Source organism: Calidris pugnax, unplaced genomic scaffold, assembly GCF_001431845.1.
Source record: "Calidris pugnax isolate Ruff unplaced genomic scaffold, ASM143184v1 scaffold24, whole genome shotgun sequence".
Classification (NCBI taxonomy): Eukaryota; Metazoa; Chordata; class Aves; order Charadriiformes; family Scolopacidae; genus Calidris; species Calidris pugnax.
In genome coordinates, this window is record NW_015090922.1 from 28,796,584 (window position 1) to 28,808,955 (window position 12,372).

The window sequence follows — 12,372 nt, forward strand, 5'->3', positions numbered from 1 at the left end:
TCTCAGACCAACAGTTTCCAGATTGTTTTCCTGGCATTTTCGTAGAAGCCAGTACCAAAGGTAACTGAGAAACTTCCTCTTGCATGTATCTCTACCAGGGTAACAGTAAGCAGCAGCTCTAATGCTAACACACTACTTGTTTTCATTTCTTCTTGCTACTGCAGCTCAGAACAGCCTCTTGTTCTCCTTGCTGTCACCTTCACAGGGTGGGGTTTTTTTTGTAAAACTGTATTGTCTTTATGCAAATCACGCAGAGGATTTGGAAGCACTCTGACCCTTCCCTCTGGAGGCCACAGCCTAGTTTACAGCAAATATGCATATCAAGTAGATGGTAATAGCAGGTGAAACCAAATTGGCAGCCATGGAACACTAACTTCCATGTTTTTGATAAAACCAAAGCAGCAACAGAAACTCATTTTCACTGCAAAATGTTTTAACCAAAGCATAAGGAGACTTCTTTTAAGAATGCTCATTCTTCATGTCCACACAATGACAGGATGCTCTGATCTAATGCCATAACAGACTGTCATTTCTCATTAGTTTTGCTGGCATATTTGTGGTGTCCTCTGGGTGGTGGAATAAGACCATTGATTAATTTCAGAGGGGCTGTCAAGTATCCTAGTTTGCTGAGAATCAAGACAGAAGTTTAGATCATTGATCAGTATGTTATTCAGAAAAACCAGAACTTCAGGTGGTAGCATATGGTAGGTAAATATTACCAAAAGGCCAGCCAGAAACTTGGTTTTGGGTTTAAGTGACATTTTTATAATTATCTTTTGGTAAACTATTTCAGTTTATGACACATTTGATCTTCTGTTATTACCTGAAATTCAGATATAATGCTGCAATTTTATCATCTCTCAGCCTAATCAAAAGGAACCTCTGGAACTTTGTCAACGAGCACTTAGAAAAGTTTATATTTTTTTTAACTTTTTTCTTTAAAAAAAACTCTCAGTGTTTAATGGCTGAGTCATAAAAGTGACCTCACATCCCCCCAACACCAAAGAAAGAGGTTTGCTTTTGGTCATCAATGAAACAAACATTTGATACAGGATATCTGTATAAGCTAAAAGGTATTAACTTTACTCCAGAAGTGGAGGAGCTCCAGCAGCTCCTGAATTACCCTTAATCTGCAGGAAGACACCCGCATTAACTTTCTGTTTGCACTCTGCCAGGTACATCATCTTCCCATAAAATCCTTTTGTGTTGAGAATGAAGAGGCATGTGGCATTTCATTGTTCAAAGCAACATTCAATAGACAGTCACAACCATAGAGTGTCTCAACTTCATGTTAATTAGGTATCTCTCAGGTTAATTGCATAGGTCCTCCTGGCTGGCATACGCATACCAGTTCATATGTGCATAAATTTAAACAGAAACCATTCTGTTTATTGTGGGAGTTCAGTTACCAAGAACATATTCCTGCAGTCAGCTAAGAACCAGAAAAAAAAAAGAGATGCCATCTCATCTCTGACACATGCTTCTCAGATATTTTCCTTGGATAGAAGAGGGACCTGTGGGGCCAGGGAAGACAAGTTAGGAATTATCTTTTAAGCTTTATTCCTGTTTGGTTTAATGTGCGAATTTGCAAACATGCAAACAGAGCTCCTGACCTCCAAAATCTGCAGCTTTAAATTTTATTTCAGTATTGGACTAGCCAGAGAAAGCAAAGTGCACAACTGCAACAAATACAGCCTGCCAGGTCATCTTCTCCTGTGAGTGTCCATGAGGCATCTTGGAAGGAGAAACTGTCTCTGGCTAAGTCCATGCTGTCTCTTGAGTGGAGTCCTCAAGACCACACTTGTCCTCTGTAGCAGTGAGGATGTCGTGAACATGCCTACGCTTGCTGGGTTACAATACAGGCAGGTACCCCCATCCAGGCACCCCTGGATAGTTCATAGGAATGTGCAGAGGAAAGATGACCTAGAAGTTTTATAGTAATTTCAAAAACTTCAAAATTTGTGACCTTTCAAGCTGAGCTACAAAATAATTTTTACTACACTGACAGTGAAGCCAAAGCACAGCTCTTTAACTCAGACAGCTGAGCCCGTTCACTATTCTATGATGGCTTCTAAAGAGGTTGTGATGTATCTGACAACTTGACTTTATGTAAAGCATAAGGCAGTGACTGGCTAGAAGAGGGGTGGGGAGAGGAAGTTAGCAGCATCAGAGAAGAGCCAGGGACCACGTGGGGAACCAGGTCAGCAGCCCCTCGTGCTGCAGGCTTGTGCTGGAGAATAAAAACAGGGCATGAGTAAAATGCAACCATGTCACTTTAGACACACATATATTTGATGCAAAGGGAGACTTGATAAATTGTGTTCATTTAAGTTTCTTGTTCTATTATTGTTCAGTCAGGGTTCAGCAGCTCAGACGCCGCAGTCACAAACAAAAATAAAGGATTCCAGATATATATGGGATAGTTCATTCAGTTCAAAGATGAAAATTAAAGTCCTGACCTAAAGCAAATGGGTAACTTAAGGTTAGTGGAACCCACAATTTGTCTGGAAATACATGAAGGAACAATTTTCCAGTACTTTGTAATTATTAGCCTTTAAAGTACTGATTTTCTTAACTTTATGGTGCAATAGTTTATTTAAAAGTTGGGTATATTTTGTAAAGAAAGATTTTCTGTAAAGAAAAAATTATATTATATTTACAGTGGACCAAACAAATAGTAATTAACTATCTGTTAATTAATTAGCATGAATATGAGTCATTTCTTTAAAATTAATTTCTGCCACTGTAACTGACAATAACATTTAGTATGTTATTTTCAGCTGAATTTAAAATTCTTTTAAGTGTTGTGTAAACTTTAATTTTGATTAAAGCATAGACATCTCCCTCATTTAAATCTACCAGTTATGTTGGATTCATATCAGATTTTGTCCTGCCAACAAGATATACGCCATGATCTATGTCTAATGACAACAATCATCTGGCCATGAATGTAAGCCGTCAGATGAATTAAACACAATACAGAGAAAAGTCCTGGATCCAAGATGACTCAAGCACTGATTGTTATGGAAATAAAGTGAAGTGTCCAGTTCCCAAGACTGCAGAATGCTGTCTTTATCAAACAGACAGAATAATCTGTCCTCCAGGGCAAGCAAACAGTATGGAAAAATATTTCAGAGTATAGCTATGGGAAGGAAAGCTATTTTCCAAATAGCAGAAATAGGAAAGTCTGTAGAGCTGAGACCAGAAAAATATAATTTCTATGCAAATAAAGACAAATACATGCATACATATATATGTTTATATTCATAATTTTACTAAATATCTACAATGCAGGCATGTATAAATACTATATATGCAGCTATAATACATGATTAATATATATTGTTAACTTAAACCTATGGAAAATCAAAGTGGGGTATCCCATAGCTACTTTAGTTTCTATTTAAAGGCCAACTAAGATATTTACCTGTTTTTCCTGCACCTTCCCGTTGTGGCAGCTTCTCACTCACTGAACCTGCAATTGGAAAAAGGAATTAACTAGAAAAATACTATTTTAACTTCTATTATGTTTTCTAAGAAACATAGTTCAGCTTTAATGATTAATTTTTGTTTATTACAGCAATAAATGGAGAGTCCACTGGTTTTCTTAGTAATTTTTACAAAAGCTAGTGTTCCTTAGGGTTTAAGATAGAAATATTTCCTTATTTCTCACTTATGTCTCATTATTAGAACCATTTGTATGATTCCAAGTCCTAGCCAATTCTTATCAACATATTACAGGACACCTTCAAAAGTTGTATTTTTCTCTTTGAAAGAAAATCAAAAAGCATAATGTCTATCAATTCTTACCACGTCATCTCTTCTTTCATACACCTGTATTAATGGAAGAAATAAAAACAGCCTAACCCTCACATCTGACATACTCAGAAGTATGTGAAATAATTTGGGCCTTAATTTTCTTAATTTATTTCCCTCTGGAATAACAAAATTCACTGGGTGTAAAACAGACAAGCAAAAAAACCCCAATCATTGCAGCAGAATAAATCTGTTCTAAAAGGACAACCCACTGAACCATGGGCCTTGTTTCTGAAATTCAGCATGAATTTCAGACACAGGAGTCTGTCAGAGGGAAGACTAATGTCACAAATCTGTCATGCCGATTTTAAAGCCTCCATAAAAGAATACATGACAATGTAGCCAAGCTGGTATTACCTTCTGAAGGATTCCGCTTTTAAAAGAGCTTTTACACATCCATATAAAAATATTCCAGTTTAGACTAGTTTCCTTTTTTGATGTTAGTGTATTTTCATTGAAACATGTTTGAATCACTAGAAATTCAATATACTTAGTCATGTATTGGTATTAATTGAGACAGGAAAAATAAAGCCATTACCATTTAGGAATTATATCCAAGAGTATTTGGGATAGCTTGCTCTAAACAGACTGCAGTGCTAATCCATGGTGTTCACACTGAAGAGAAGGCAAATTCTTGCATTTATGCTAGCTGAAGACAGTTCTGAGCTTTTAGGTGCTTGGCTTAAATTTGGTAAGAGGCCCAGCTTGAAGTCAAATGAGATGTTCCAGTTTTAGGAAGTACACATACAAAATTACAGGCTTTTCTAATCACACTGAATACCAGCGATCCAATCTTTCCTCAAATTTCACCCAGTTGCAATTAACTCTCTAGTTTCCCAGTTTAATTTTGATGCTCAGGAGTATAATCATAATTCTCTTGCAAATAGAGAGATTTTAGGTCTGGTTCATCAACACTAAAGCACTTGACACCAATTTGTAAGTACAGGTGGGGTCTCAACATGGGGAACGTGTGTGATGAACCCCCACTGATAGCCCCTTTGCACTAAAGAGAGTGGTAAGTAAAGCCTCAGTTTGACACCAGTGTTGTATCTCAAAACGGTTATTATAAATAGAATTTAAAATTCAGTTAATAGCTCAGTAAATTAACTCATAGATGAAATTTGTATAATATTCCACATCTTAAACCAAAACCAGAAAAACCTTTCCAGATTCCATTAACACCAAGATGTCTTTAGATTACTCCATCTGTACATGAAATGGTGCGAAATAATGACTATATGATATTCATGTACAGTCAGGGAGAAATAAAAATTTTTTTCCTATGCTATGTGGGGTTTTTTAGCCTAAATTTGGATGGAAAACTGATAGAAGGATGAAGAAAGTGGCATTCACAAAAGCTAACTTTAACAAAGTGAGATTAATTTCACTATGAAATTAGACGAATGCTAAGAAAGTTAAACTCACTGGGCTAACATTTAATAGTCTTAGCAAGCTAACAAAACTATTCACAAGATTTTCTATTTTTTCTAAGGAAAATCTGCACCCGTCATGTAGTTTCACCTGGAATTTTCACACAGCAGAAACTTTGTCTCCCAGTGGGAGGCAGGGAAAGTTTTTTGAGCTTGTATCAGTTTTTTTCTACCATTTTCTGAACAGGTTTGAGCTAGAAGTACTTCTAGCTTAAATGGTAATAGGAAGTTGCATTTAAAAGTTTCTAGCAAATTGTATTTTCAATACTAACAATGAATGCTCACATTTTCAGTGAGACAAGAAAAAAAAAAGGAACTTACAACTTATCTAGAAGTTAGGCAATACAATCAGTTTCCAAGTTTTCAATGCACTGTAAGCAACCAAATCACCATGTAAATATCTTTGTGGAAAGGAAGAGGGCAAGGAGGGATATTAGATTTAGCAGCATTATTTTAACAAGAAGAATCTACTACCATTCTAGCTTGTACATTTGCTTTGCCATGTATCCATTTATGATTCTGATGATTTTTTTAAAAATGCAGAAATATTAACGCTTTAGTTTATCGTCAAACCCAAAATTCCACCCAGTTTTAGTCTAAGAATTTCTGAGACAAAATAAATCTTGCAAGGAATCTGAGGTGAGTTTTGTAATTTTTTAATTTTAGCATATCCATTTTCTATAGTTCTGATACTAGGTGATTGGGCTTTAAAAGAGAAGATAAAAGTCTATTATCATCTAGTTTATATAATGATTTCTATCTCCTGCTAAAGAATATTTGATACATAATCACTGAATGCAGATATCAAGAAACAGGACAGCAAACTTCCCTTGCTGTTCTATACTTCACATATGTGTGTGTCTGATTCTCTATTTATAGGGAAAGTACTACATTTTGGGATAGGAGAATGAGGTAATTCAAGGACTGATTTTTTTCCCAGCTAACAAAAGCAATATAATGTAAAATTTAAAAGTTCATTGCCTTCACAAATATATTCATTTTCATCATATAATGTGATGATAATACTATACAGACAGGAAGAGTTCTGAATTTTTAACAGTATTGTATTTTGGCCTGAAAAGCTGATGATGCCATCTTAATTGTACAGTAGCAAAATTACTTCACAGAATAATAAAACACACATCCATACCTCTGCAATCTCACTGGCAGAATCCCAGAAGAGGTATTATGGCACACAAATTCTACAATAGGTGAACATTGTATTTTCCAATGAAAATTTAACACCTGCTTCTCAATTTCTGCCCCATTTCCCAGGACTCGGTGCCTGTGGAATTTCTGCAGTTCCCTGCAGTGCTGATAACAGAGACGGGGAGTTGTAAAAATGTCTTTTTTATGTCTGGTGTTCTTTAGTGAAAGTATTGGGGGACATTCATCATTTTTAAGGAGCTTTCTTTTTAATGCTGTCATGGGAATGTGTTTGATTTACTCTCCTTCTCACCACTGTTCCTGAAACACTGGAGATTATTTCCATGGGGTGGAATGGCACTTTGAGATTTATCATGTGTGTTTTAGCAGTACCAAGTGTTGGTGAGGGAATAACTGGAAAGGATGGAAGAAGAGCCTCTTTCAGGTAAAGATGTAGTAATTAAAGCAAAGGTTTTACATAAATCAGTTGGAGAGTCCTGCATTTTTTAATGCTGCTTACAATCTTCACCCTTGCACACCTTGTGTCTCTAGCGAAAAAGACAGCTTCAATAAGAGCAGCCAGAAAACCACAATGAGCGAAAAATGGCTCATGCTGCTTTTGTAGACACATAAAAAATATACATGACGCTTTTCTGTCCTGGGACAGCTTTAGGAAGCATCACATTAATCAGCTAACCATTATTAAGAGTTAGATTAACTTAAGAGGTTCACTGTTTCACCTATAAAATATCAAACAATAAATGTGAAGCATGGATAGAGAATTGAATCAGGAAACCAAACTCTTAACTGCCCATCCTAAATTCTGCTGCATATTTGCCCTATTAAAATCCAAGTTCTTCTGGACCGCCATGCTCTTCTTTCCTATTTCTGGGTATTCACCAAAGTCAAAGGTGGTTCTACTGGGAGAAAATGAAAGGCAAGAAATTATCCCATAATTTAGGAACAGCACAGTTGATTAGACATGTATTCAAACCTTATTTGAAGTTACTGAAGAACTAACCTAGAACTGAAAAGAAGCACTGAACATTTTCATTAAAAAGAGAAATTTTCACACATTCCACGGTACCACATTTCCTATGAGAAAATCTTTACAAAAACATGTTCACAATTGACTGCCTGCCACCTTGATTGTCTGTACACATTCTGCTCTAAAGGGAAAAGGTGGCAAAAGTGATCGTGGGAGAAAAAAGTCTGGCACATGGAAACTGAGAAATCTGCATAAAGGTATTTGAAATAGCTATAGCATCATGTCTGCAGAATACAGAGAAGCACGGTAAAATACATAAATATGCTGATGTCAGGATGTCATCACTACAGGAGATCTGCCTGCAACATCAAAAAATAGGAAGGCAATGCCCGCAATGAGGCTAGCAAACACACAATGTATTAGACCAACTAGACACAATAGTGTTGAAAGACATGGCACCCCTGAAATACTAGTTAAGAGAGGAGTAAATTCAGTATACCCAGTAATATTTTGTTTGTAATTCCTGTGCATAGCATTACTAAAGAAAAAGTATAAAAGAGAATCAATGGTGGTCTGGAAAACATCAACAGTTGTTCTGGGGAAAAAAAAAAAAAAACAAAACAAAAAAAAACAAAACTCTGTTATCCTAAACAGATGGCAATTTTGAACATACACTGGGAGAAGGGAGAGGGGTGCTGCTAGGCTTCAGTCTTTCATTCTGCAATATAAGAGCAAATTTTTGCCTTAATATACCACATAACTCTCTGAGAAAATCTGTAGCTGCCTTCTCTGCTGAATGAGAAGGTTTCCCCAGACCTCTTAAGACTGAGCCCTTTGCCACTACTACTGCAAAATCCCCTAGCACTTCAAATCTGTTTCCAAACTCTGCTGTGCCTTGATTTCTTTCCTGAGGGACAAAGGAGAAGTGGTGAGCAGTAAAACATACTGATATACGAGCAAGGGAGGAAATGCACAGAGATAATCACAAAGCGTCTCATAGCAACTGGAAAATTACACACAATCTTCCATGGAGCAAAATCAAACTCTACATACTCACCTTGGCCCTGGAGCAGTCTATTCATCTCTGAGCTACTACATTAAAATTGAGTGCTACTATCACCTTCCTCTTAGCATTTCTGTAAAACTAACTTCCCTTCCCACCCCTCCAAAAATGAGCTGAAGCAGTCTGGCAGTTTATCTGCTAGGCACATGAATATACCTTTGAGAGGAAGAGAGATAGAATAATTCTGATTTTAATCTATCAAGTAACCTGGAACTACACCACAGCTTCTCATTGATAATACCAAATACAAACAGAAAAAGTGAAAGTATAGTAACTAACTCAGCAACATTTTGAGCCAAACCTAATGCCATATGTTGTGACATTCTGCCAGACAATTACTTATTGAACTTTCAGTGTAAGCATCACCCCCTTTTCACCAATGTCAGTGAAAGAGAGGAAGCTACAAATTGATATTGCAGAGAATGCAATGAATGCATGCTTTCAGGGAAGCACTGGCTCAGGACATGCAAAAGCACGTCTATTCAAGAACAGACTGAAGCACAAAAAGGCTATCCTAACCATGTGTCTTCTGAAGATGTGATCCAGTTAAAAATAATCATTACATTAAAATGAATGCACGTTTTTCTCTATTTAAGGCTTCTGAACATTTTATGTTAGTTTTCACAATTGACTGTCATTCCACAGCGATTTTTCAGACTGGATCAAAAGGATTAGTATGAAGAATACTTTCAGACTAAAGTTCACCTATGGGCAAGATGCACGGAAGATTCTGCAAGTCATTTAAACTTAAAAGTGGAATTAACATTTTGTAATCTTTGTTGAAACTTTCGCAGGGATCTCTTCTTTCCTCCATATACTTATTAAAAACATGAATATTGTGCTTGAATGATTGAAGTAGACAGTCCACATGAATTCTTTCAAAGGGTCTAATCGACTTTTTTTCAGCTTCATTTATTTTACAGGGTTAGCTTTTTAAAGCTATTTCTTCCACTCTGCGACAGATAATGGTGCTGCAGCACAAACAGAAATGCAATACATAGAACTCACGTATTTTTAGAGCTATTTCTGTGCAATTCTGTCAGTCTCAAGGAAGGTAAATAGCAATTCTGGCAACTGTTCATACACTGGGGATTTATATTTGTCATCAACGTCAATGAAACAGGGTCAGAAGCAAATTCCTAAAAAACAGTGAACCTGTTAATTGTCCTGATGAAAGACAAAGGCAGTACACATGGCAGTGAGTTTGATTTGCCAATTAATTTCTACAGCCAATGATTCCATCATGTTCTTAATTATTTTTTTCATTTTTACTTCTCCTCTGGATTTGGTCATTCATGGGATTTGCTGTGGGAGTTCTTTCATTGGGCTCTGTTACAAGTCAGAACATTCACACTCAATAGTTTGTTTTGGGTGTTCTGGTGGGGTTTTTTCTATACTCTAAATACTTAAGATATCAAAAAGGCAAAGCCCTCTGACATTTTTTGCTAGGAATTTATGTCCAAGAGAGTTTCAACATAAAGAAAGGACTGCCTCAGCAAGTCAGTAGCATGGTGTCATATACTGACACATAAATATTGTACAAATAACCACTGTAGAAAACCCTTTCAATAGCTAGATTATAGTACAAACAAAGTAGATGGATCCCAGAGTCCCAGGATGTGGCAGTGACCTCAGAACTCATGCAGGGGTAGCTTAAAAGCCAGACCAATTTTCTCAGAACATCCTCCAGTCAAGTTTTGCAAATCCCCAACGATGGGGAGTCCACAGCTTCTGCCAGAACCTGTGTCTGGGCTGAACCACTCTTCCAGTGAGGAATTTCTTTTCCTTAAGTCTAATCAGATGCCACAGATAGATAAACTCTACAGCTCATGAGACAATGCGATTACCTGGCCAAACAAGTCTTACCTGGGCACCGGGGAGTTTTGTGAGCCACAGCAGTACCACTGATAGGACGACCATTGGGAGTGACACACCAGCAGTATCCAGTGTAACTATGGCACTGAACCTGTCAGAAACCATGTGCATTTTGTCAGACATATATTTGTTATCCCACAGTGTTCATGACACACGCGTACAAAACACTAGCCCAGAGAACTGTACTGACAAAATCTACAACAATAAACCATAACAGACCTATTATCAGTCCTAATGATTGGATCCTATGATTCTTTAGCATAAAGAAGAGTTTATTTCAAGTGCGGTAGGTCCTTCAGAATCCAATGGAAGAGAAAACTATTGGAATATGTGGTTGTTTACACCCTATTTCAGAAGAGTGAGGTGCAGGTGTTATGAAAACCTCACAACGAAGTTCCTCAAGGGACACATAAACTGTTCCTGAAGGAAGCAATCTCAAGTTTTTTTCCACATAGAGAACATATTGTTCCACCCACTGAAGGAGCAGGACAGAGTGCTTCTGCCAGCATTATTCATATCCCAAGCTGTCAGAAAGGAAACTCTTGGAATTCCTCTTAAAATCAATTGCATTATATTTCCTGAGGGCCAATATCACTTCCCTAACCATGCTTAATATGAGAAAGGTTGTCTTCTGCACAACAAGTGAAATGCAGTACAGAGGCAGCGGATGATGATCTTGATTGGGATATGTATCACAGGATAAGCTTCTAATTGCGTCCCTTCTGAACTCCATGATCAAACCTAAGTAAATTAGTCTCAGACCATATGTGTGTGCAGAAATTCAGCTGAGAATAGGGTAGAATCCTGTATGATTCATGCTTTAGCACTAAGATACGGACTGGTCACAAGATTTCTAGTTGGGATCAGGAACAGATCAGAAATTCCAAGCATTTTACCATCTGATGAGTATTCAGGGGGCTACAAGAATGACTCAGCTGCCTCAGCCTAGAAGAACAGGGAGTGTAGCACATGAACAATGGTAATGTTTGGCTCTTTTGCTGGCCAACTCTGAAAAAAAGAACAAGGACTCGGCACAAAACATGAATTTTCCTTCCATTTTTTAACAACACTGTTAGCACAAATTACATTTTATTTTGTAATTACATTTAACTTCATTACATTTGTCTTTTTTTCATCCTCTGCGAACACCCATACTCTGACTTTCCAGCCACACAAGATACTGAATGAAAAATTTTCAACCTGACTGTATGTGCCATCATCATTGCATTCTGGGATAAACACTTGTTGAAATTCCTTGCGAGCTTGTTCCTGGGTGTACTTCCTCTCAGCCACACATCTGGAAACATCTAGAGAAAGGGAGAAGACAAGTCAATTGGATGATGCAATATAAAGAAATGAAAGGCAATAACCTAAATTAAGAAAAAGAAAGATGGCTCCGAGACACACTCAAAGAGAAACAGAATTATAATCAGGGAAAATGTACAATCACTTGCATTTTTTTAAAAAACAAAACCAATGGAAGACAATAACTTCTGGCAAATATTGTCCTTATTCACCTCATTCATCGGCATGATAGTAACATTTTTTGCTGAGCATCACCTGTGATTCACTAGAATAATCATGTTCTTCCCCCTTAAATGGCCTAACCTGTGAGTCCTTTTGGTTCACACAAGTGTGCTCATGCTGTCAAGCAGAGTAAACAAAACTGAAATTTTGCCACCACAAAGATGGCATGTCACAGAGTGAACCACAGAGGGGAAGGACAGAACTGGGAGATGAGATGGAGAGACGCCTAGAGATACAACCTTGCTGCTCCAACTACTTTCAGAGGGCAGAAGCCCATAAAGGGCTTCTCCTATCAATTTAGCATGGCAATAGCTGCCACTTTGTACCCCACAATATTCTTTCAGTGCTGGTGGCAGCACCAGCTTTCTAGTGCTTCAGGAAAGGCAAAGCAGGAGGCAGGAACATAGTTGCCTTACTACACCATCTACTCCAGTTAGGCAGTGATCTCAGCTGTGACTACCGGGCTGGCAAAAAAAAAAAAAAAAAAAAAAAAAATTATATTGTACCGGCAGGGGGCTTTGTGAGGG

The 12,372-nt window shown here is 37.4% G+C and overlaps 1 protein-coding gene across 7 annotated transcripts in view; it reads right to left on the reverse strand.

Moving 5' to 3' along the window:
* The window catches only part of SMOC2 (SPARC related modular calcium binding 2), a 141,658-nt gene that overhangs the window by 70,945 nt on the left and 58,341 nt on the right, over nt 1-12,372 (reverse strand). For all 7 annotated transcript variants that reach the window (XM_014951162.1, XM_014951161.1, XM_014951160.1 and 4 more), the window contains exons 3-5: nt 11,519-11,625; nt 10,310-10,409; nt 3,428-3,475 (exon numbers count right to left, since the gene is read on the reverse strand). In XM_014951162.1, coding sequence (XP_014806648.1) covers nt 3,428-3,475; nt 10,310-10,409; nt 11,519-11,625 — 255 coding nt within the window. The remainder of the gene's footprint in view (nt 1-3,427; nt 3,476-10,309; nt 10,410-11,518; nt 11,626-12,372) is intronic.